This window comes from Odontesthes bonariensis, chromosome 7, assembly GCF_027942865.1.
Source record: "Odontesthes bonariensis isolate fOdoBon6 chromosome 7, fOdoBon6.hap1, whole genome shotgun sequence".
NCBI lineage: Eukaryota > Metazoa > Chordata > Actinopteri > Atheriniformes > Atherinopsidae > Odontesthes > Odontesthes bonariensis.
In genome coordinates, this window is record NC_134512.1 from 15,609,501 (window position 1) to 15,632,051 (window position 22,551).

General features: G+C 41.3%; 3 protein-coding genes across 7 annotated transcripts; 2 read left to right on the forward strand and 1 right to left on the reverse strand.

The window, feature by feature from the left end:
* The first annotated feature begins 1,627 nt into the window (after positions 1-1,627).
* Positions 1,628-6,283, forward strand: bend7 (BEN domain containing 7). 2 transcript variants are annotated; one of them, XR_012770095.1, is made up of 10 exons: positions 1,628-1,930; positions 2,505-2,582; positions 2,669-3,022; positions 3,302-3,418; positions 3,490-3,839; positions 4,172-4,282; positions 4,489-4,606; positions 4,708-4,821; positions 5,070-5,218; positions 5,600-6,283. XR_012770095.1 is itself a non-coding variant. In XM_075470958.1 (10 exons), exons 1-10 carry the CDS (start codon positions 1,867-1,869, stop codon positions 5,614-5,616), a joined length of 1,365 nt encoding a protein of 454 aa, XP_075327073.1. In that variant the 5' UTR covers positions 1,628-1,866; the 3' UTR covers positions 5,617-6,283. The 2 variants fall into 2 exon arrangements, 1 of the variants encoding a protein (XP_075327073.1); XM_075470958.1 differs by having other exon boundaries at positions 5,070-5,111.
* A 685-nt stretch (positions 6,284-6,968) lies between these two features.
* Positions 6,969-13,919, forward strand: sephs1 (selenophosphate synthetase 1). 4 transcript variants are annotated; one of them, XM_075469676.1, is made up of 11 exons: positions 7,222-7,975; positions 8,564-8,623; positions 8,742-8,864; positions 8,996-9,092; positions 9,558-9,661; positions 9,826-9,933; positions 10,717-10,871; positions 10,950-11,040; positions 11,168-11,267; positions 11,965-12,177; positions 13,094-13,919. In XM_075469676.1, the coding sequence occupies exons 3-11, from the start codon at positions 8,769-8,771 to the stop codon at positions 13,306-13,308; spliced, it is 1,179 nt and encodes a 392-aa protein (XP_075325791.1). In that variant the 5' UTR covers positions 7,222-7,975; positions 8,564-8,623; positions 8,742-8,768; the 3' UTR covers positions 13,309-13,919. The 4 variants fall into 4 exon arrangements, with proteins under 4 accessions (XP_075325789.1, XP_075325791.1, XP_075325792.1 ...); XM_075469675.1 differs by lacking the exon at positions 7,222-7,975 and adding an exon at positions 7,992-8,280; XM_075469674.1 differs by lacking the exons at positions 7,222-7,975; positions 8,564-8,623 and adding an exon at positions 6,969-7,007.
* Positions 13,920-14,655: 736 nt separating this feature from the next.
* On the reverse strand, positions 14,656-22,064 carry cpt1b (carnitine palmitoyltransferase 1B (muscle)). Its single transcript, XM_075469690.1, has 19 exons — positions 21,904-22,064; positions 20,606-20,746; positions 20,343-20,482; positions 19,974-20,145; positions 19,677-19,778; positions 19,176-19,313; positions 19,008-19,085; positions 18,700-18,807; positions 18,518-18,602; positions 17,959-18,154; positions 17,684-17,869; positions 17,004-17,109; positions 16,800-16,916; positions 16,555-16,719; positions 16,320-16,454; positions 15,696-15,848; positions 15,485-15,598; positions 15,296-15,388; positions 14,656-15,183 (listed from the first exon to the last, which is right to left on the reverse strand). Exons 2-19 carry the CDS (start codon positions 20,744-20,746, stop codon positions 15,049-15,051), a joined length of 2,364 nt encoding a protein of 787 aa, XP_075325805.1. The 5' UTR covers positions 21,904-22,064; the 3' UTR covers positions 14,656-15,048.
* Between the last annotated feature and the right edge of the window lie 487 nt (positions 22,065-22,551).

Below are 22,551 nucleotides of genomic sequence, written 5' to 3' on the forward strand. Positions count from 1 at the left end.
ATATGTTGATTGTTTTTTGTCCTATAAGGACCCTCCTGACCACCCTTTCCATCGCGTACTGGACAGACAGCCGAGTTCATTCACCAGGAGGCTCATTCAGTTCCACTGTCACAAAGAGTGCTACAGGAAATCCTTCCTGCCATATGCCATCAGACCCTACAACTGTTCACCTCTGTCTAACAGGGAGCGCGCAGAACTTGAGTGAATAAGTATTCATCTGTATTTACAAATATATTTATACCTGCACTGCAGTCGTGTTCACCATAATTATTTAATATACATATACTGTCCATTTGCACATTACAGTGCATCATTTTGTTCATTATTCTTTTGTATATATGTTTTTTTGCCACAATCTTTTTATTCTTCTCTTATTTTTCTATTTCACTGTGCTCTTTACTTGTCGCTGTAACAGACATTTCCCAGCCTGGGATCAATAAAGTATAGCTCATCTTTTCTTATCTTTGGAAGGCTACGCACAGCCCCATCACAATATGATATGGGACATGGGAAAATGACAGATCTAACATTAAATCTAAAAAATCTAAAGACAATGTACGCTCAAAAATGTACGTATGGGGGTGGGTGTGAAGGTATACCTGGTGGAACATCTGACAACTAGCTTAGTGGCATGACTGTGTTACTCTGCATCCCAGACAGGTTGAGTCTTTCACACGTAAACGTGGAGAGGAGCCATGGGAGTGTATGAATACATATGTGTGTCTGATAACTTAAGAATAATGATTCTCATAGTAAATGCAAACTCATTTGGGAATACAAGCAATGCACAAGGCAGAGGACCGATAATAAACATATGCGATCCTCAGGCTGTCAAATGGTAATGCATAAAACTCTGAGTCCACTCCGTACTGGAAATCACGGCACAGGCTTATGAAAATCAGTGTCAGTGAAACAGTTTGTTGCTGCATCTACAAAGACGAGTTAAAACTCCAGCAAGACAAAGCCTCTGCCTTCTTCTGGGCCTGTGCTAATTTGAGATGGACTGAGACAAAGTGGAAACCTGTCAAAAGGAGCTGAAATGCTGGATGGCTGTGGCTCAGGTGCTGAGCTGTCTGCTCCCTAATTACAGGACTGGCAGTTCAATAAAAAATTTTAAAAAAAATCTAATTTGACCTGTGTGAAGTCCCAAAAACCAAACTGACAAGATCGACTGTATTGATTTAGTTGGCCTTTAAGTGTTTCAATCCCCTCATGGCCTATTTTCGATATTTGCCTGAAAGAAGAAATAAAAAGCATCTTTTTGCACTTCATCAATTTAAGAAAGACATGAATATATACTGTCTTATATGTGACTATCATGATCAGTATTTATTTTTACCATTATGGGTATACAAGCCTCACCAATGAGTTATCTGCAACTCCTTGCAGTCAAACATCGTCCTGATGTCCAAATTTAGGATTTAAAAGGCTATAAGAAGTATATGTCTGCTGCAACAGCAGTGTACTGGTCCCATTATTGCTACTGTTCACACACCAGTTCAGCGTCTGAACACAACCGGCTGGTGTCTGCCTCGACCTTTAAAATGAAACATACCATCAGGTGGCGCAAAGGGATATGTGACGAACTCTTAATATTAAAGTCATTAATTTATTTACATGGCGAAAGGGAAGGATCAGCATCATGCTGAGAGAGGGAAATAGACATCACAACAGAATTTCCTTGGCCAATTTAAGGTCCAAGAGTGAGAAGCTGCCGATGTCAAAAACCGAAGCGCAGGCTGAAGAGAACATTTAACTGATTAATAAGGCAGACGGACAGTGATTCCGCTGAGTGTATAATCACTGATTTCGTCTTTCTGAAGAGCGATCTCCGACTGCACGGCTGAGAGAATATCCGTCCTGAAGATGGAGTTAGGGGGAAGGAAGAGGAGAAGGAAGTCGCAGAGCTTTAAACTGGTCACGGATGAAGGTAGGCTGCTGAATGAATGCAAGACGTTGCGAGACGCGCGTCTGTGTCTGGGTTTGTCTGGCGCTGTGTGCCAGCAGAGACGACTCCGTAAACAAAAGCGATGGCCACCACAGCGCACGGAATGTGCATCGATCGTTACCACGAGCTGACACCAAGGATTCAAGTCTTAAATTAAAAAAAAGGGGGGGGGGGGGACAGTCCACCTTGCCATCAGTGTCACCGCAATCTGATTAAAAGACAAAAATTCTAAGAACGAATTGAGCAAGCAGTCCAAAAGGTAAAAATCTGTAGCGCACCCTTAACGTGTCACACTGCTCACTTTTTTAAATGAGGCTATAAGCTCCAAAGCTCTGTCGACAACTACTTCATACTACCCACAGGTGGTGGTTTCTGCATGGGATGGGAGGGGAGGGAATGGGGGTTGTTCTGCTTTGGTTGACATCACAGCCCATCAGCCTGTACACGCTTCAGCCTTACAAAGCACAAGCCAGCATCACCGGCTCTGCTGCATTTATAGCTGCCTGCAAATGCTCCAAATGGCAAAACCGTTTGTTTTCTTTTGTCCTACCTGCAGACTCTGACCCTTCATATATAATGAATTCAAGCTGCAAATATGCCAACGGCGAAACTAAGGATGCTGCTGTGCCTGATGGTATGTGCCATTTTAAGGATGGATTTCTGCCATATATCACGGCAGACATCACTAATTACATGCTCACCCATTTTCTCCCCCTGTAGTTTGGCTGGGTGACAAAGGCATGGAGATCAAGAAGCAAATCACAGGAATGATGAGGCTTCTGAGCGACAAGACCGGCAGGGTATATCAGCGTGTTGGAACAGAGCAGGAAAGCTCAACATCAGGGCCCCAGGACAGGCATCTGAACTGGATACAGCAGCCTCCAATTTTACCTCTTGTGTCTGAGGACCACCAGAGTAACAACTGGAGCTCTGCAGGGGACCGAGAGGCTTCATCTTCATCCACATCCACCCCTATCCCCAACGGTCCAGGTTGTGGCCAGTACAGCACATGCTCCAGACCCCTCAGGATCCTCAACAACACAAAGGATTTGATTAAAGCCAACGAAGCAAATGGTGACGTGTCGAAGCATGCTTACATAGGAGAAAACTGCCAAACACAACTTCAGTTGCAAAAAAGAAAAATGTTTTTTGCTGTTAAAGGGTGAGGTTACTGTGCAGTACACACTCAGAATTCCTGGAAAGTTTATCCACCTCAAAAAAGCGCTCACTGACATACACACACACTTTTGCTGTTAAGAGATATGGCAGGAAGAAATAGCATAATGCACTGGTGTTAGTGTGTGTGTGTTAAATGAACAACGACTAACCAAAGCACCACTGGCTTTCCAACAGATGTGCTCCCTCCTGCTGTTCAGGAAGCCCCCTGCTGCATGTGTAACTGTAAGGGCACCTTGACGGCCATACTGCAGGAGCTGCGTACCATGAGGAGGCTGATGCAGACCCAGAAAGGTCAGAAAGTGTACATCAAAATGCAATTTTAGCGAGGCTGGGAAAGAATAACATGTTTGTGTCTTTTTTAGTGTCCTTTGAAAGGCAGGAGCAGGCGGCATCATCGTGCCAACCTCGCCTGGGTCCCGCCTCCACTTCTCGTTTCATGCCCCGAAAGAGGAGGCCCATCTATAAGATGGCTCCACTTAGTGTTTTCAGCAATAGAAGACCTGCTCTTTCCTCTTTAGGGGCGCCAGGGCTTAAAGCGGCACCTGCTGAATCTGGAAAAAGTGAGGAAAGTGAGAAACTAGACTCAGCTACACCCAACTCGCATCCTGTCTCTTGTGATGTGTCCGTGCTGCCATCTCAGAACAATCCAGCAGTGGTCTGCAACGCACAAAATCCTCTCCTGAACAAACTGTGGGAGCCTCAGGCGTCGGAGGTAATACACACGCAAGTGTTCGTAGACTGTATGTAGCAACATGTGTATCCATTTATCAGTTTGATGCTAATTTATGACTTAAGTGTACTGAACTCAGTCACACAGACGCAGTTTTACCTGACAGGATATTAAAATAATATAAAAACCACCCTCATCAGTTCAGATGAGCATTATCTCTGTATCTATTCAACATTTACAAGTTTGGAGCTGGTACTAATGATGACAGCTTCTGTCCTTTGAAAAAACAAACAAACATTCATCTTGTGTCTGAAGTGATCATTTTCTCACAACGCTTTAAAATTAACTCTCTGTGTTGTTCACCTTCTTTCCAGTTGGCCCAGGTGCGTCTTGCAGAAGATTATGATGTGTTTATCTCAAAGGTCCAGCTGGACTCCATTCTGGTCAACTATACCCGCTCTGGCAGCCTGCTGTTCCGCAAACTGGTGCACACCCATAGATTTTAAGAACAATTTCATCGTCCCTGTGATTACACTTCACGTTAAAGTCACATGACTAGATATTCCCATTCATTTTGAACACAGACGTCTGATCGTTTACGTTTATTGAAATAAATGAGCTTGCCAAATAGCTAACAATTACTGAAGAGCTACTCAGTACATTTGTTGAGTGGTCTGTGCTGTGCGTTTAGGTGTGTGCCTTCTTCAACGATGCTACACTGGCTAACTCGTTGCCAAACGGAAAACGGAAGAGAGGGCTCAACGATAACCGCAAGGGCTTGGACCAGAACATTGTGGGAGCCATTAAAGGTAAGGCAGAAAAAAGACACACAGCAAAAAAAACAAAAACAACAATAAGTGATACAAGGTCTCTGAAGACATTTTTATTCAACTGTCTAATTTGTGTCCAGTGTTTACTGAGAAATACTGCACTGAACACAGAATAGAGAAGTTGCCTGGCCCACGAGACTGGGTGCAAATCCTTCAAGATCAGATCAAACTTGCCCGGAAGAGGCTGAAAAGAGGTGAGCTTCTAAGTTATTTAACCTTCACTGAAATTAACTATGCTGTATGCTTATATTGTGCTACATACACATTTGCTGTTTATTCATTTAATTTTGATCACATAAAGACTTCTCTTATTAAAGAAATGGCTTTGTTTGTTTAAAGTGGTTATCATTGTTACAATTGATGTTTCACTAAGAAGCAATTTGATTAAACAGCCAAAGCCAAGGTCTACAGGTAACCCCTTGCTCATCTTTCGGCTCTTTAGACGCTGCAGAGGCTGAGAAAAACTCAAACGGACCATCCACAAGTAATGATCTCATATGAATCTGTCTACACATCAGCACGGCTCTCACACCCACAATCTCCAAGTCATCCATCTGCTGTTACTGTTTTGCACCTCCACCATCCTCCTTGGTATGTCATCTTGTAACATCATTCCATCAGCCTCCGTCTGAGAACATAATGGTTTTACTTCTTCTGTCTTCATTGTCGCAACAAACACACACACACACGCGCAAACCGGTACTCATTGGCTCAAGGGTCTTTGTCATGCTGTCGCGGCGACATTTGACATTTTCCCAAAATGTCAGCTAATTATCTGCACACCATGCATCATTTCCCCCCTTTCACCTCTACATTTTACCCATAGCTGCCATAGTAGTGATGCTCAACGTGCTGCACGTGGTTACACTAATTCGCTGACTTCCCTTTTTTGTTGTGTATTTCTTTCTTTCGTTCTCTTATTTAGGGGGAGTAACGGTATATGACATGTTAATAACTTTCTCTCCTTTACAGGCTGTGATTACAAGTAGCCTGCCGGTGTGGAACAGACAGTGACAGACGTGACCGGTTGATTCAGCAGTTGCCACGACGGCCTTGCAGCAGAGCGGCTGTTGTCGTTATTTTTCTAACTTCGTGAATTTGGACATTTATTTCCTTTGCAACTGTGAACTGCATCGTGCAATGGAGGGGGGGAAATAAGAAGTAAACCAAACAAATAGGAGGCCTAATTATATCCCTTTTTCTGTCTGTCATGAGCACAATCACTGTACAACGTGCGTTTGTGGGCTTTGCTGATTTTCATTGGACACACATCAAACCACTGGGATCTGGGATTTTGAACTATGAAGTGTTTAAGACATGAAATAAGTGACTTGGTGTTTACATTAAGGGCAGAAGCCTTAAAAGCACATTTTCCTCATTTTTATTTCATAGCTAAAGGGATCACAAGTCTCAAATGAGACTAGGTACTGTAATAGTACATAATATTTATTTGTTCTTTTTACATATAGTATTCTATTGTGTATTGTGCCTTCTAATTGACCAGTACTTCAGTAGGTGTAATGTGCAGCGCACTTCCACCTTATTTGCAAACATTAGATTCACATGTGATGTATTTTTGGTAAAATTCATATATGAATGTTTTTTTTTTTCCTTTCAGTTTTAGAGTCTTTAGGCTATGCACATCAATGTTATTGTTGCTGATACCATGATGAAATTATGTTTTTGTTTTTTTTAAACTACTGCTCACTGCTTGTATGAAAACAATAGCTGTATCTTTTTATTAAACACAGTTTCACAACAATTGCTGTTTTCTTTTTGTGCGTTGCCAGAATAACTAACAAAGGAGATGAGACAACATTAGATACACCCAGTTCAACCTTCCAAAAACACCACTGCAGTCTAAATTACGAGCATTATAATGTAACACAACTATGTTTCCAAATGTTTATATTCTAATGTAAATATTCTCTCAAGCTCCAAATTCTTATGCATCTCAGTTTTTGTAATGCACCTTCACTTTCATCGGGATGTTTTGTTGTTTTAGGTAAAAGGAGGGAAACCAAATTAAAGGTACACTCCATTGTAGAAAATTTGTTGCCAGACTTTTCAGCTCATTAAAGGGGATGTTGAAGCCGCCACTGTGCAAGCACAGGACCCTTTGTTATCTGGGTAGTTTCCTCTTTGAATTACGAACCATTTTTTGGTAATTTGATGAAAGTTTATATCTGGTAGATATCTAAACATAAATACATTGAGTTCGATGTTATAGTTACATTTCTTTTGTCAGCTTGTGCAAAGATAAAAGACAAAAACGTGTGACTTTTCGTCAGGCTTTCTTGAAGGACGCCTAATTCTAGCCCCAATGCATGCTGGAGCCGTCCCCGCTCTTCTGTCGGGATCCACCGCTAACGTGAAGCTGGTAAGGATAAACTGGTCAGAGCAATTAAAGGGGAAATGTTGCAGGAATATAACTCCGCTTTGGTCCTAAAATCGCATATAGAGCAGTTGTAAACACTTATATTGTACTGTATCATCACAGACGTTGCACAAGTAGCATGTTCACCCTTTTCCTATTGATACCAATTCTGATGTTGCACACATCGCATGGCGAGGGACAGGAAGGGGTTAATTTTTTCCGCCGCCGACATTTTTGTTCGGCGCTCTACGGCAACTTTTTAACTTCGATGTGCAAGAAGCTGGTTCTACGATACACTACAATGCTTTACATTTAAGTTGTAGTGTTCATTGCGTGTGTTTTTAGATGTGTTATAGGTCGCGCGTTGGGACGCCTCTGGCTCCTTTTTTGCAGAGCTGATTATGCCCATCGCCGCATGCATGGATCAGCGTTTGCTAGCCATAGCTAGCACGAAATTTAAAAAAACCCCTGCATTTTCAGCAAAACAAACAGACGTGGAAAGTGTAGCTGTCACTGTCAGCACCTATGTCTTAATGTTGAGCCCCCAAACAGTTGACATTACAGTACACGATAGACGTGAAATGGAGGCGTTGACTCAGCCATCACTTATATTGTTAGCCAGTGCCTGAGGGTTGAATGAACGTTGGCTCATTTTGTCTCTTGAACACTACCCTGGTGTACCAACAGAGGCCCCTTCAACGACTTACTGTAGTTTACACAACAAACCCGGATTATAAGTAACCAGTTATTTATTTGGCTTCCCTTTTACGCGACACATTTTTTTTTAACATCGACACGAGTTATTTCTTTAAATTATTTAGTGAAACTCCTGACATGAGGCCAGATCAGCATGCACTAAATCAGTGCCAACTCTGGTGCCATCAGTGAAGGCAACATACAGCTGTGGTTATCCTAAAAGACAAAAAAATCCCAATTCTGGACTTGTAAAATCTAATGTTGAAACAATAATAGTAAGACTATTTATGTTATCATGTTATTTTGACTTTTTATTTCCGTCTCAATGTTGGCAATTAATGGTGACAACCTTTGAAATTATAAGTTTTAAAAAGTCTCTTTCTGTTCATGTTATGCCACAGTTTGGCTTTAAAATGATAAAGTGTGCCCACCATGATGGGTTGATTTCTCTTTAACTATACGTGCAATGTTAAAGTCACAAATGTTGATGAATATACAAGCAAAACGTGGCTGGTCTTATATCAGAGGTGAAGCCCTGAGATGAAGTTGGTAGAAGAAGGAGGCACTGATGGCCCTTCAGGTGAATTAACTTTCACCTGTAAGCAAAATAATTCTTGTTAGTTCATATAGTGCACTAACCAGTAGTTCATTGTTTTTTTTTTGTTGTAGTTTTGTTCAGTTTAAAAAAAATAATAATAATAAAAGATAACGCTTATAAGGGAAACGATAAAATATCCCATGTATGTAGTTGATTTAAATCAAAGTGATTGTCTGTTGTGACCTGAAGGATAAGCACAGAGCTACAGCATCAACTTTCTTGACACTGTCTTGCAAAATAATTCATGACAGTGTTGTTTCTTCAGACTGTTTAAGTACGAGATTGAGATGCACCAGTTTGCACATTTGAAGGGAACTGCAGAGGGGTACTGTTTACTGTTTTTTTGCAATAAGTCTTTTGCTTTTAGCTCTTTGTGACACGCAGACGGTCTTTCTAATTCCTCCTTTTTTCTCTCTCTCTTTTTTCAATTGATATTGTTTCAGTGGGGAGGACCCAGAGTTTCATCAGACATGTCTGTGAGGGAGTCTTTTAACCCCGAAAGCTATGAGCTGGACAAGAACTTCAGGCTCACGCGCTTTGCTGAGCTCAAGGGCACAGGCTGCAAGGTTGGATGTCCACATTTAAATCTGCCCTCAATTCATCACTATACAGATGATCGAGTATATCCCCCGATGATTACTTGTCATAAGAAATAATACTGTATGGAAGTTATAGACACTATTTTCGCTGACCACAGGTCCCCCAAGATGTCTTACAGAAGCTGCTAGAAACCTTACAGGAGAACCACTATCAAGAGGATGAACAGTTCCTGGGGGCAGTTATGCCTCGATTAGGTAATAATGATTTTTACTATAGTACTATATATATATATAATGCTAATACTTAATGATTAAATATGTACTGTAGCTTTTCCAACCGAAAGAATTATAACAGATTGCCAGCTGTTGACATTTTAAAGTAATAAATTCCTGAAGATACAGCAAAGTTTGAACACAACCACTCATTCAAAATGGAAAGGTCTTCGTATCTAAACTTTTGAAAAGTGGTGTCTATAGATTAAGTACGCCTCAAAATCCTGACAAGTCTTTGGAAGGTTTCTTTGCTGGAAATTGGGTGAAAAGGAGAAGAGAGAAAACTCATCAGTTCAGAAACGATTAGGCTTTTGTGCCGACGTGCTATAAAGATTTCGATTTGATTATTCAGTGTCTTTCTCCATTGCCGTCAGATGCTGCATCACATATCAGTCAGACGTGACACTCTGCAAAGCATCTCATCAAGTTCTCTTTTGTTTTCTGAAGGCATAGGTATGGACACCTGTGTGATCCCTCTCAGACACGGTGGGCTGTCTTTGGTCCAGACAACAGATTACATATATCCCATCGTGGATGACCCCTACATGATGGTACTGATCTCCGCTTGCGTTTCCACTCCGTTGTGCTTCTGTCCAATTGTTCATTTAAAAAGCTGAACGTCGATGTTAACTTAGTAGGTTTTGGTCAGCTGCAATCTTGGGTTGGACAGAAATCCACTTGTATGTGTCTAATTCGAACTAATTCTGTTTTGTAGGGAAGAATAGCTTGTGCCAATGTTCTAAGTGACCTGTATGCCATGGGAGTGACGGAGTGCGACAACATGCTGATGCTTTTGGGAGTCAGCAACAAAATGTCAGAGAAAGTAAGTGACGTGTCACTTTAAAAGGGGGTTCTGGGAATCCAAATCTGGTTTTGAAAAAGCTAAGTGTTATTATTCATAGCACAGAACACCTTCAGGGTTCAGTTCATGCTTTCTGTGTGCCTGTGAGGGTGAGTATGTGAGAATGACTTGAATGTTTTGAGGGACAAAAACAGCAGTTACAGTTTGTGAATCGTCTTGAGGGGAAGGATGTGTAAGAAGCTCTGCCAGATTCACACTCTTATTAATCAACATGAAAAAAAGAGAAGGCGTAGGAAAACTGATGGTTTTAATTGACTTTTTTAATTTTATTTTTGATGTGCCGCCATAACTTTCAAACACAGGTCTCCTCTGCGTGCTATTGTGAAGTTTTCTTCTCTAACGTACGTTCACCAGAATGCACCAGTCAAACACTGTTGCTTAAAATGTAACAGAAGTGAATCAACGATCTTTCCTGAACACATTGTTCATTTATAAACGGCTTCACTGACAATCACACTAATTGCTTCCACTGTCTTGACATGCGTAGCAGTCGTTTCAAAGGTTTGGGACTTAACTAGAGTTTTTATAGGAGGGCTGAATCTGCCATTAAGGAGAGCAGCACAACAACACAAGTGGACAACATGAAGTATAATTTAATACAGTAGTGACGGGATTAAACCGCTTCTTTTAGGCATTACTGGTTCATTAAAATCTGCCCTCATCAGGCCTGCTCCTGGCATTGCATGTGCTCCAGCCATCTGAAATGATTGATATACACTCACAATTCTGTGTTTGTCTTTCCAGGAGAGAGACAAAGTCATGCCACTTATTATCCAGGGATTTAAAGATGCATCAGAGGAGGCCGGCACATCTGTAACTGGAGGACAAACGGTGCTCAACCCCTGGGTTGTGATGGGAGGAGTTGCCACAACAGTCTGCCAGCCCAACGAGTTTATCATGTAGGAAAAGAATTCTCTTCAATCTTCTTTTCCTTTGCTCTTTGTGCATCTGATAATGCCACGTCTGACATTTCTCAGGCCAGACAACGCAGTGCCAGGGGATGTGTTGGTGTTGACCAAACCTCTTGGAACACAAGTGGCTGTTGCAGTGCACCAGTGGCTAGATATTGTAAGTTTGGCTGCTCAGTTATGAATTTTTTTGTTTTTTATATATATATATATATATATATAGGGAACTTGTTATTTTTTATTATAGACACCAATGACTAGTTGTATTTGCTCTCTTTCTCACTCAGCCTGAGAAGTGGAACAAGATAAAACTGGTGGTAACCCAGGAAGACGTAGAGCTTGCCTACCATGAAGCCATGATGAACATGGCCCGGCTCAACAGGACAGGTAAAACCATCACTGATGTGTCCGAAACTTGATATGAAGTTGTATCTGCACTGCACTACGATTTACACTTTTCGGCTATCACAGTTCCTTGCCTGTTATTTTGAGATGAACTGTATCAGCTTTTGAGAAGTGTAGGAATTTTGAAACGACAGCAGCCTCTGCAGGCGCTCAGCTGTATTGTATCATCTCTGACCAAGAGGCTTCTGATGAGTCAAAAGTAATCCACATAAAAACCTTGGGATAAATTTGGCATGCTGAAAGATACTGTTACCTGTGGGGCAGAGGTTAAATGCTTTAGCTGTATGCTCACGCTACACCCAGAAGTATTTGACCAAGGTTGCAAGTTAGTTGTAGCTTCTTGCATTAACTGTTGTCATAAATATGAATCAAAAGTACGAGTGTCATAGATATGTTTACATTGAATGTTAAAAAAAAAAAAAAAGACTTTAGTTGGTTGGATCAGTTCTGACCATCAGCCTAAACACAGATTTGTTCCCAAGTCAGCGTATTATTAATCAATAGTTTAGCAGTTTTCATTAAAATTGAATGTAGTGCAAAGTGCTTTGTATGCAAAAAATAAAAATAAAAGAATGTAGAAATAAGAGTTAATGTAAAAATCGATTATATCTGAATGAAACTCAATTTCAGAGGCTGAACTGTAATCGGCTCTGACTTCCCTCTCTGCCCTCCCTCGTAGCGGCTGGCCTCATGCACACCTTCAACGCCCACGCTGCCACCGACATCACAGGGTTTGGCATCCTCGGCCATGCTCAGACGCTGGCGCGACAACAGCGAAGTGAGGTATCATTTGTGATCCACAACCTTCCAGTGCTGGCCAAGATGGCTGCCGTGTCCAAGGCCTGTGGAAACATGTTTGGACTCATGCATGGCACCTGCCCAGAAACATCAGGTGCGTGCTTGCATGGTTTTGAGCTTGTCTATTTTAAATCCAAATGATATTTACAGTTAAGGAGTCTTTATAGAATAAATGTCACTTAATGCTTTGCAGGATAATGAAAACAAACAATGATTTTATAAAGTCCCCTTAGGTAAATCCTGAACTGGTGTTGGAAATTGGTCTGGTTGATATGCTCTTATTTCTGTAAACAAATCACAATTGTGACCAGTCAGGCCTGAAACCTGACATGTTCAGATTATACGTTGTAGCTTGGAGGTTGTTGACATGTGTTGAGTCTGATTAGTCCTGGACAGAAGTGTCTTTTCCTGCTGAAAGCACAGGGAACAGAGACTTTGCACAGGCCAGTATAGTGTGTGCTCAGGGTTGGTTTGAGCATGTACAGTAGACGGGGCGGCTGACAGGTGCGCCGTCTGCTCAGTGAATTACGGAGATGAGCAGAGCAACTGAATAGAAATGAATGGGTGTATAAGAAGAATGATAAAGACATTTGAATGTAAAAGATTTCCTTGTCTTGTTTTGTCCTCGATGCTAGTCATATAAAAACAAGCTGCTGATCTGTAATCCTCCCGGCCTTCGCGGCCATCCATTACCTGAAAACAGTAATTAATAGCCACGTATAATTTTTGCGACAATATTAAGGAAAAAAAACACTAAGTTTACGAATACATTAAGTTTGTGCATAAGAGGTAGTATCCAACTTTTTCTATTTTTCCCAATTTGATGCAAGCATATGCGGCTGTAGATGACCACCTAGGAAAGAAGGTGGTCCAATCAGGGAACATTTAGCCGCATACACTTGGATCCTGCAGTAACAGAGCGGTGGACTCACCGTCGTTGTGCCACTTAAAATAAATGATGATCATTTATTTAACTGGACTGACGACATCCTGTTCCTTTGTATTTCCAGGAGGCCTGCTTATCTGTTTGCCGCGGGAGCAGGCTGCACGGTTCTGTGCCGAGATCAAATCCCCAAAATACGGAGAGGGCCACCAAGCGTGGATCATCGGGATAGTTGAGAAAGGAAACCGCACTGCTCGCATCATCGACAAGCCGCGAATCATAGAGGTGGCACCACAAGCAGCCACACAGAATGTCAACCCAACACCTGGTGCAACTTCTTAACCTTCTGTCCGATGCATCATAGACCTGAACCCGAAAGCTCTTGTCAAGAGATTTTAGACACATAAACTACAAAACCATCCTAGAGTGTTGAAATATATACACAAAATAGTGAGTACACAACAAAGACTGGGTTGGCGTGTATCAAACGTGGAAATGGCTCCACACAGTGGCCTCGGGGGCACGTCACTACTCAGTGGACTCAACCTGCAGTGTCCCTTTGATAAGAAATTGGTGAGAAATAGAGCCTACTTATAATCCATTTGCCTTTTGTGTCTGTTATATTATGTTAAATGTGCTTGATTGGCAGGCAGCTTCTGATAAGAGAGTGATGATGAAGACAATAATCTCATACTGTTGATTCATTTTGAATCTTAGGAAGTCTGGAGTCTGTTGCCTCTATTTCTTTTAAAATTGCTCTCATCAAACAAGCACACTGTGTATTGGTGTTTTTGTTTGTTGTCCATTCACTTTGTACAGTTTAAAAGCCTAGTTTTAGTTCATTGCTGTATCTGATGCCTCGAAAGACATGGTGTGACCAGAATGGCTTGTTTTTTATTACTTTGACTTTTTGTATTGTCCCCACATAAACTAATAAATATTCAAATTGAAAACATGGTTTGTCCTCACTACTTTGAAGCTGTACTTGTATAAATGAATTAAATAAGAGTGGGACTATTCCACATTGCGAATTGTTCAGACCCATTTAAAGCTAAATTTAAAAGCCAAATGCTGCTCCTTTGTACATTCTTCATATATAGATCATAGTTGAATCAGAAATGTGTGGAATTTGCACAGCCCTCAGGAGATTAACTTAATGCTACCTGCTTTCTCGACGTGATCCGAATTTTCATTTGTAAATGATCAAAATTGCTTGAGAAAATGAGTCGGAGGGATTGCATTGCTCAGTGAGATGGTTGCCTTTGTTTTGGATGCGGTGCATTTTGTTTGTTATCTCTTAAAGGCGCCAGATGAAAGCAAACAGACCACGAAGCTTCCATTTGGTCAAAGTTTAGTTAGTTTTTCTTTATCCTAATAGCTGGGGTGAATCTGGACGGTCCATGTAAATGTCCGATCTCCATCACATATGAATATGAATCTTAAAATACAACTCACGATGAACTGCTTTTCTCTGTTTTTATGTATTAGAATGATACCTTTTTAAGTTTGCAAGGACTTAGTGGCAACTTTCTTATTTTTATTTATTTATTATTAGATTTCAGCTGCTTATAAACTGCACTGATAGTTATCGTGTATACCGGGTGTACGAAGGTATTTTATTAAAAGAAAATGACCCTGATATGAAATGCAAACTCCAAGTGGCATTTCACAAAATATTTCAAACGGTAGTGGATTCTTCAGGCAAATATATTTACAAGGTTTCTATTCACACACCATAGACCATGAATAAATATAGATGTTTTTACATTAGTCTACATGAGATTTACATACAGTGTGTGGCAAACACTGACAGGAGAGAAACAGATATTGTAAAAACAAAATATTCAGTCATTAAAGACAAGTTATTTCCCTCAGCACCAAACAGAGCATCTCTGACGGGTACATTATATATTTTAATAAATTAGAAGAATAACAACTATTCCTTTTGTCTGACTGAGTGGAATGCTCAGTTCCTGTGATGTGACTCACCCAAAAAAGCAGTAAGATCAGAAGTGCAACCGGTCACTGGAACCTTTAGTATTTATGAAAGGAGCGTGGCAAAGACTCCGCCCACAGAGTCACTTATATGTGCTTTTTCCCATTTTCCAGCTGCACATACTTTGCATGCTCTACTGCCTTCTTATTATTTTCAAGCTTGAAAAGCGCTTGAATATCAATCATGGCCCTCTGAATGTGCTGACCAAACCGGCATGAGTCCTGCAGGTCACAAGGAAGGGAAGGAAATAAAGAAAGAGTTTTGAGAGATGACATAAGCGGTTCCAGATGGATCTACAGTGTAATATGGAACGGTCTAATTTGTGTTACTTACTGTGTTAGGACTGGAGAACTTGCTGGAGATGTGGAATGTGACGAGATTTTCCCCAACAATGATATAAGACACACCGTAGCCATCATCCGCCACCTGGGAATGTACAAGAAATGCTATTGTGTTGTATTTTGGCCTGTTAATTGAATGTGTGAATGATGTTCATCTTTGAAATGAAACATCTTTACTTACGGGGCCAAATCCACCTCCAGCACCCACATATTTAGGGAACTTGTTAATGTCAACTAAATTGAGCTGCTGCTGTGGAGTCTGGCTTGTTGACAACTTCCAAGGCTCTGAAAGCACCTGGTAGTGTAGACATGGAAGGAAGGAGAGGAAAGGGCAGATTAGTTGTGAAGCTAAAAGCAGTAAAGTGAAAAGGAGATGGTTACAGAGGGCTAACCTTCGTAAGAAACGGCGAGTCAACACCCAAGTATTTTGACACTATGTAGAGACAGAAGAGGTGACGATCGATTCCAAATCCAGTCATGGCCATACGGTACATGTTTTGATGCTTCTCTGCTGCCTTCTGAAACAATGCGAGTCTTTGGCCATTCTGGTCACATTAAAAGCAGGAAAAACGAGGAGTTTACCTGAACATTCTGTCATACATACACAAAAAAAACATAGTTTGCAAGAAGTCTGTTATAATGACTCCGATGTATCACAATGACCTTATTTTGTTCGCACAATAGTGTCATTTTAACCCCTGTGAGAACATCAAAGTTCAGAGTCCATGGCACAGAGACATGTCGCCTCTAAGTGACCATGTCCTAACTAGTCCAACATGACTTTTGACAGTGTGACATTTTATACTTGCAACAAGCGTGTACAAATATAACCCTATGTCACCATATCTGGAGCATGATAGCACACACCTATTACACGATATCTGTCCAAAGTCTCTTTATTCTGGAAAAATGGAATATACCATGAAAAACATATTCCTGGGGTAGTTTATGTTGTAAGGGCTTATCATTATGCGGTCATGTTTGGTCTGGTTAATTCGAAATGCTTTCGTGCCTACCGTTCCACCTGCGTCCTCCATGGCTCTGACAAAAGCAGCAGCCTCAGAGGTGCAGGAGCGTACCGTCTCTGTCCGTCCATCTCTGAACATTCGAGTCATTGATGACTCGTACGTCAGACAGAACACGCCCTGGTCCTAAAAATGCAAATAACTTGATTTCATTTGATGATTTAGAAAATCAGAGGACAGCAATGAGCAAAAACATCAGTGACTCAGTGACTGAGGACAGACCTACCCTGAACTGTGCTAGCTGCAGGGCCAGCTGAATAAAGGCATCAGGGCTCGTCCTGCACCTCTTGATTAGGCCTTTGCCAAAGTCAGAAAACAGATAGCCATGGAAGTCCACGTCATCAGCTATCTGCTTGGCTGTCAGGTATGAAGTGTCAATGACCTCTCGGCACTAATTTAGCAGAAAACATAAAGAATAAAACATTGTTCTGAGATCAAATCAAAACATAACTGGCAATTATTATACTGTACCTCCTTTGAAATCTGCCACTGTAGTCGATTGGGCAAAGACAGGCCCCTGTTCACATTCCCTTTACAATGCCCTTCCTCTGTGTAGCCGAGATGAAAGCAGTCTGTTGCCAGAACATACTATATAGACAGGAAATCACAGCTGAAAAAAAATCAGCAAATTTTGAATCTATGCTTTATTTTTCAGTTCTAAAATTAATTTCATACCTCCCACATGTGTCCTACGATTGGTGCATCAGCCCAAGAATGTTCAACATTTACACCCATCTTTCCATTTGGATATGAAATTAAGGTGAAAGACTTGTCAAACCACCTGTGATGAAAGATAGAACAATGTTTTCAAGGAAACAAGGGCACAGAAGGTCACTGTTTACTGAAGCAAAAGCCCCGTTTCCACCATGCAGTCCGGTACGGGTTGGTTCAGAACGGTTCGCTTATTTCAGTGTTTCCACTACCATGAAAGCGTACCGGTCCCTTGGTACCCGTTACCATTTTTGTAACCCTTCTGCTTGGGGTACCTAGCACACAGGACCGGTTCCAGGCTCTGCTCTCTGTTGTTGGTGAGGAGGCTGTGCAGCGGGAGCTCGATGGCGCTGTGCGAAACGAAAAAGTTTTCCAGCAGATTGCCACAAAAATGGTAGAGAGTGGTTTGTGACACTGACCGCGAGCCAGTGTCGCATTAAGCTGAAGAAGCTTCGGAGCGATTGACTAGTGACGCTTCGGCACGCACTCCGCCCACCCCTGAGGGTCCCCTTTGTACAGTGGGAACGCAAAGCTGACCCCAAAGCGACCCGACCCATACCGTACCGATACGAAGTGACCAGAACCGTATTGACAGTGGAAACGAGGCTTTAGATCGGAGGCCCCCCCTTGTCTTCTCTGCCTACCTGTCATAACATTTTCCATGCAGCAAGGACTTGGCATAACTATCAAGTGACTTGGTGTTTGCTGGATCATAACCCTCCGGCTCATCATCAAGTGCCAAGAAGAAGGCAGCTGACTCAATGGCATCCAGGGACACTTTGTTTACTCCCTGACTGAAATATTTAATCCGAGCCCGAGCCCATGGAACTCTACAGAAGACAGTTTAAGAGTTCAGTCCAAGTATATCTGCTGCAGGTTATTCAGTATGTTTCCCGTGCATGCATGTGTTTGTACATGCCTGTTTCCTGCAGTCAGGGCAGCTAGTTTGAGTTCTCCTGGTTGGGGTTCTGATGTATCGTTCAGGATTCTTTGAAACTGTGTCTCCAGCTCACTCGGTAAGAGGTGGCGCCCTCCAGTGTACAGCCATACTTGGAAGAACCGGCCTTTGTGATAGACAATCAGGTGCTTTCGATCAGTCAGGTGTTGCACAATATCTGCAAAGAAAGTTAAGCCAGAAAAGAAAATCAAGTTTGCAGCAACAAAATTATAGGCAAAATATAACTGGGAGTACAATCACCTAGAAAGCAGAATATCACTTTTGTTCATGCCACCACATAGGCTCACTTGAGCCCCACAATAAGCTACACCTGTGCTATGTGTTATATGAAGTCAAATCAAGAATGAAACACAGAGGACCTCTTTTATTTAGCGATGTCTTAACTGGTGTGTCTTTGAATAGCTGGCGGGAAACATGTGCTGTGACATGATTTACAGAGGTGTGCCAAAAGGAGCAGCATGCTGGAACATTTTGATCCAGGAAACATTGTTTCAGCCATACAGATCAGACCAGTGCTCACCTGTTTCAATGCCAGGGATCCGGGTGGTGTTAAACATCCTCTCCATCTGAGTGGAGCACATAGGAACAGTTCCTAAAGCCCTCAGCTGAGAAGAATAAAAGACAACGAAGCCATCACAAAATGTAACCGACTGAGGAAAAATATCTATATATAAAAATGAAGTTATGAATAGTGTGTATTACCGGTGCATGTTCACCACGCTCTAGTTTGCGTCTGTACTGCAGCATCGCATGGACCACATTTCCGGCCCGTGCAGCCTGGCGGTGTGTTGGGTTCATATACAAGAGGTCCTTCACATAAACAAGCCAAACATATCAAACCATCAAACGGAGGCAGCAGACCACAAAATATGAATCAGTTTCTCCACTGTACTTCATTCAGACTTCTTGCCGAATAGTTTGCACGCTTTTAAACACAATATATTTTCACAATCAATACCTTACACTAGTATCCACCAGTAACACACAAAGGTTACAGCAGTTTAACTTACCATTATATAGAAGTTGCTGTTGACCATAATGGGACTCCTGCCCCTGAGATAGATGTACTCCTCCCACCAGTCGCTTACCTTGGGGAGGATAAAAGATTACTATTGTAAGATTTTATGAATGAAGTGAATTTAGGTTCATGTGTTGCATCGTGTGTAAACAGTACTTACATAATTTGTTGCCCACCAGGATTTTAGGATCAAATATCTCTGTAGCTGGGCTGCTTTGGATTCTTGAAAGTCATAGGCCAAAATCTCCATTTGGTTGTACTGTTTACCGTCCAGCAGAGGACGCACTGACTCAAGGTACTGTGGTAAAGATATATTGTGTTCTGTCAGCACAATGGGCGTACTGTAAAGTGGAAACACACGAGCAACTGAGAGTCACATGAACAGAAATCCCTGATGACACCCAGTTAAGGTCTGCTGCCAAAGTGACATGTCAGATTTCTATAGACTACAGCAGGATGGCTGCAACTTTCGAGATTATTCTGTTCAATCTTAGTCTGTGCGGCCTGTAATCCACGCTGATCACATGGTTGGTGAGGTGCTTCAATGTATCGGTTCAGTTGAAAAAGATTTAGAGAGTGTGTTTCCATAATACAGACTTCACAGACATAATTATCTTGTTTGGGTCTGGTCATGGACGGTGATTATTGTGTAATTATGTACCCTCTGAATGGTATCATCTATGCTGGGCACTGGAAGTCGGGGTAAGGAAGCCTGGAAACTGTAGAGAAGTGGCCTGCGTCCAGAGAACATCTTTACCAGGCTCTGGTGAAAAATAACCAGAATATCCCATGAAAACCATATTCTTAATGACTCTTGATGACATATTCTTAAGAATCCATTTTACCCTCTACAATAAGAGCTACAAAGAAAGCTGAGTGACAAACAGATAATTTACTTGTACAAGTAATCTAAGAAGAACTCGGACCAAGAAAGTTAAAGACAGGGAGACAAATTTACCAGCCACACTCTAGTTGATGTACTCATTTTTCCGTGGGATTCAAAAATCCAGCCATGGTAGGAGAGTAGAAATTTGAGAGTGTATCTCAAGAGGTAGATGAGGAACAGCCACAGTCCAGTGGCAAACAGGATGGCACTCAGCACTGCTCTGGTCTGCACTGACACACAGTCTCTGCTCAAAAAAAGGCACAAGGCTTTCTTTGTCAGCATTTGAGTAAACATTAAACAGTGAAATGCAGGATGACTGTGGTTTGAATTGCTGTCTCACTGCATGTTGTATCTCTTCTAGAATATCTAAAGTAGCAGTAGAATATAGAAAAACTGCGTCACAAGAATTAAATGATATATGGTTATATTGGGGTAACTGACTTGATTGGCAGGTTTTCCTTGATGGTATCAATCATTCCGAGAGAAGGATCTAAGTGAATATACAAGGAACTCATCATAGCGATCACAACTATGAGCCAACTGGACGGACTGGCAGGGTAGACTCCAGCCAGCACACCATTCTGTTAAGGAAAAATATCAGACTATGATTTCTGCTCAGTGTGCCAGCAAAGTTGAACACTTTTTAAATCTTATTGAGCAAGCCTGACATGTAAAAGTTAGATCTGCAGAGCTTGTGCTGTTACCTTAAATTGAATAGCTCTCTTCTTCCATGCTGTCACTCCTGACAGGTAGATATTTTTGATGACCTCTTGGCTTAATTTAAGGTCCACTCCATCCGGGCGCACAGTGAACTGGAAACCAACTGCCTGATGCGCCTCAGCCATCTGTATTTTTAATACCATGGGTAGCAATGAGAAACTATCAGGTTTCTGTGTAGTTCATATCTTGACATATTAATAAGAAATACAAAGAGTTTTAGAGTGTGAAATACACTTTCAGTAAGCTGGTTCCAATAAGCTGTGACATAAACCAATATCATTTTGTTGGACTTTTATCATAAAGAAATACATGAGAATAAAGATACTACATAATGCATAACTCAAATAGCACTTTAAATTTATTCTATTCTATATCTTCTGTCAATAATGATTACGTTACACATCCTTTTTAGTTTCCCATAGAAATATTTTTCCGCAAAGACTCAAAATTTAAGCAGTCACTATCCAGTTTTAGTAAGTCAAGCTCAATTCAATTGATAATCTGACTTATCCTTGAGTTTTTCATTCATTATTAATGTACAAATTAAGTATTTTCCCCAATTAACCATAGTTGTGAGTGATAGTTGTGTGAGGGAAATAGGCTCTGAGTATCTTGATGGTTAATATTGTGATAATATAGTGATAGTCACTAATATGGGATCTGCAAATGTCTTTATGAAGAATAAGAAATAAATCTTCAGTAGGTGAAAGGTTAATAGGTTTCTGTGATTGACCTACAAATGTAAGGATTTTCTGAAATACTAAACAAAAATATTTGGACTTCCCACATAGCTCCATGTAGTGGTTGGAGTGACAGGTCGGGTATTTCTTTTTCCATGTCATATGATTAAACAGTCACCAACTGGGGCAAAGTTCAATGGCCAGATATAGTGGTACACCGGCTGAGCATGTGCATAGATCTCAGACCGGCAGGCATAAATAAACACTGAGTACAACTAGCAAAGGAAGGCAAAACCTTCTGGTATTAATAAATACTTTTCAGTCTGGTAAATTGAAGCAGTCATTGTTAATGTGCAAGTTTCAGAAAATCTTTTTTTCAACTTGTCTGTGTCATTTAAATTACCCATCATGATTTCCACAAGATTTCTTTATATACACATAACAATGAAAGTGACACCCCTGACAAACATGTCAACACTTTCAACACTATCATGTTCATCCATATGTAATAAAGCATTGAGTTTACATAACAACTTCCAATAAAATAAAAGACCTACATGAAAATATGAGTAAGACTAATAAGAAGCAGTGGCATACTTTACCTTTGTGAGCGTAATGAACTCAGACAAAGAAAAGCTGTGACTATGACAGAGGCAGTGAAAGTCTTCTGTACTGAGGCGTCAGCACTCTGTGCCCTTGAAGTGGCTTTTCCTCAGGTAGTGTGCATAACCTTAGTCTCCCCCTTCCTCAACATTTCCCTCTCCCTCTCTTCCTCTTGCTCTCTCACCCATAACGTGCCTCTCTTCGTAACCAGACACCAAACATAGACAGAGCCTAACCTCGTGTGCTGTGAGGTCTCAGCAACGTAACAGAATCTGCTGCAGTGCTGTGTTGAGATGAAACAGAGAGCAATGTGACATTTCACCTACTGAGCACTTCCCCATTTAATTTAAGGACTGATTAACATGTTAGAAGGGACATGAGATATAGTATTATACAACATAATCTTAAGGAGAAATAAACACATTTTTTATGAGCCTCTTCGGAAGCCTAAGCATATGCTAGAAAGGTCTCTGAAGACTTCTAAAACTCTTTTAACACAGTGCAAACCCGCCTCGTCTCAGATTCACAATAACCCGTCAAATGCAGCTCCAACAATCAGCCTTGTGTGCTTCACTTAATTGGTCTTTACTGACAAAATAGTCACTGGACTGGTTCTCTGAGTCACATTCACCTCAAACATTTAAAAA

What these genes read in the sequence shown, in the direction of transcription:
- cpt1b (XM_075469690.1), bottom strand. Translation starts at nt 20,746, where the DNA reads ATGGCTGAGGCGCATCAGGCAGTTGGTTTCCAGTTCACTGTGCGCCCG. An exon ending in AAGGAAAACCTGCCAATCAA is followed by an intron (nt 20,146 to 20,342) that starts GTCAGTTACCCC and finishes TTTTTTGAGCAG; the next exon opens with AGACTGTGTGTCAGTGCAGA. An exon ending in ACTCGCCGTTTCTTACGAAG is followed by an intron (nt 15,599 to 15,695) that starts GTTAGCCCTCTG and finishes CTACACTACCAG; the next exon opens with GTGCTTTCAGAGCCTTGGAA.
- sephs1 (XM_075469674.1), top strand. Translation starts at nt 8,769, where the DNA reads ATGTCTGTGAGGGAGTCTTTTAACCCCGAAAGCTATGAGCTGGACAAG. An exon ending in TCAAGGGCACAGGCTGCAAG is followed by an intron (nt 8,865 to 8,995) that starts GTTGGATGTCCA and finishes CGCTGACCACAG; the next exon opens with GTCCCCCAAGATGTCTTACA. An exon ending in GGCCCGGCTCAACAGGACAG is followed by an intron (nt 11,268 to 11,964) that starts GTAAAACCATCA and finishes CCTCCCTCGTAG; the next exon opens with CGGCTGGCCTCATGCACACC.
- bend7 (XM_075470958.1), top strand. Translation starts at nt 1,867, where the DNA reads ATGGAGTTAGGGGGAAGGAAGAGGAGAAGGAAGTCGCAGAGCTTTAAA. An exon ending in GGGAGCCTCAGGCGTCGGAG is followed by an intron (nt 3,840 to 4,171) that starts GTAATACACACG and finishes CCTTCTTTCCAG; the next exon opens with TTGGCCCAGGTGCGTCTTGC. An exon ending in GCCTGCTGTTCCGCAAACTG is followed by an intron (nt 4,283 to 4,488) that starts GTGCACACCCAT and finishes CTGTGCGTTTAG; the next exon opens with GTGTGTGCCTTCTTCAACGA.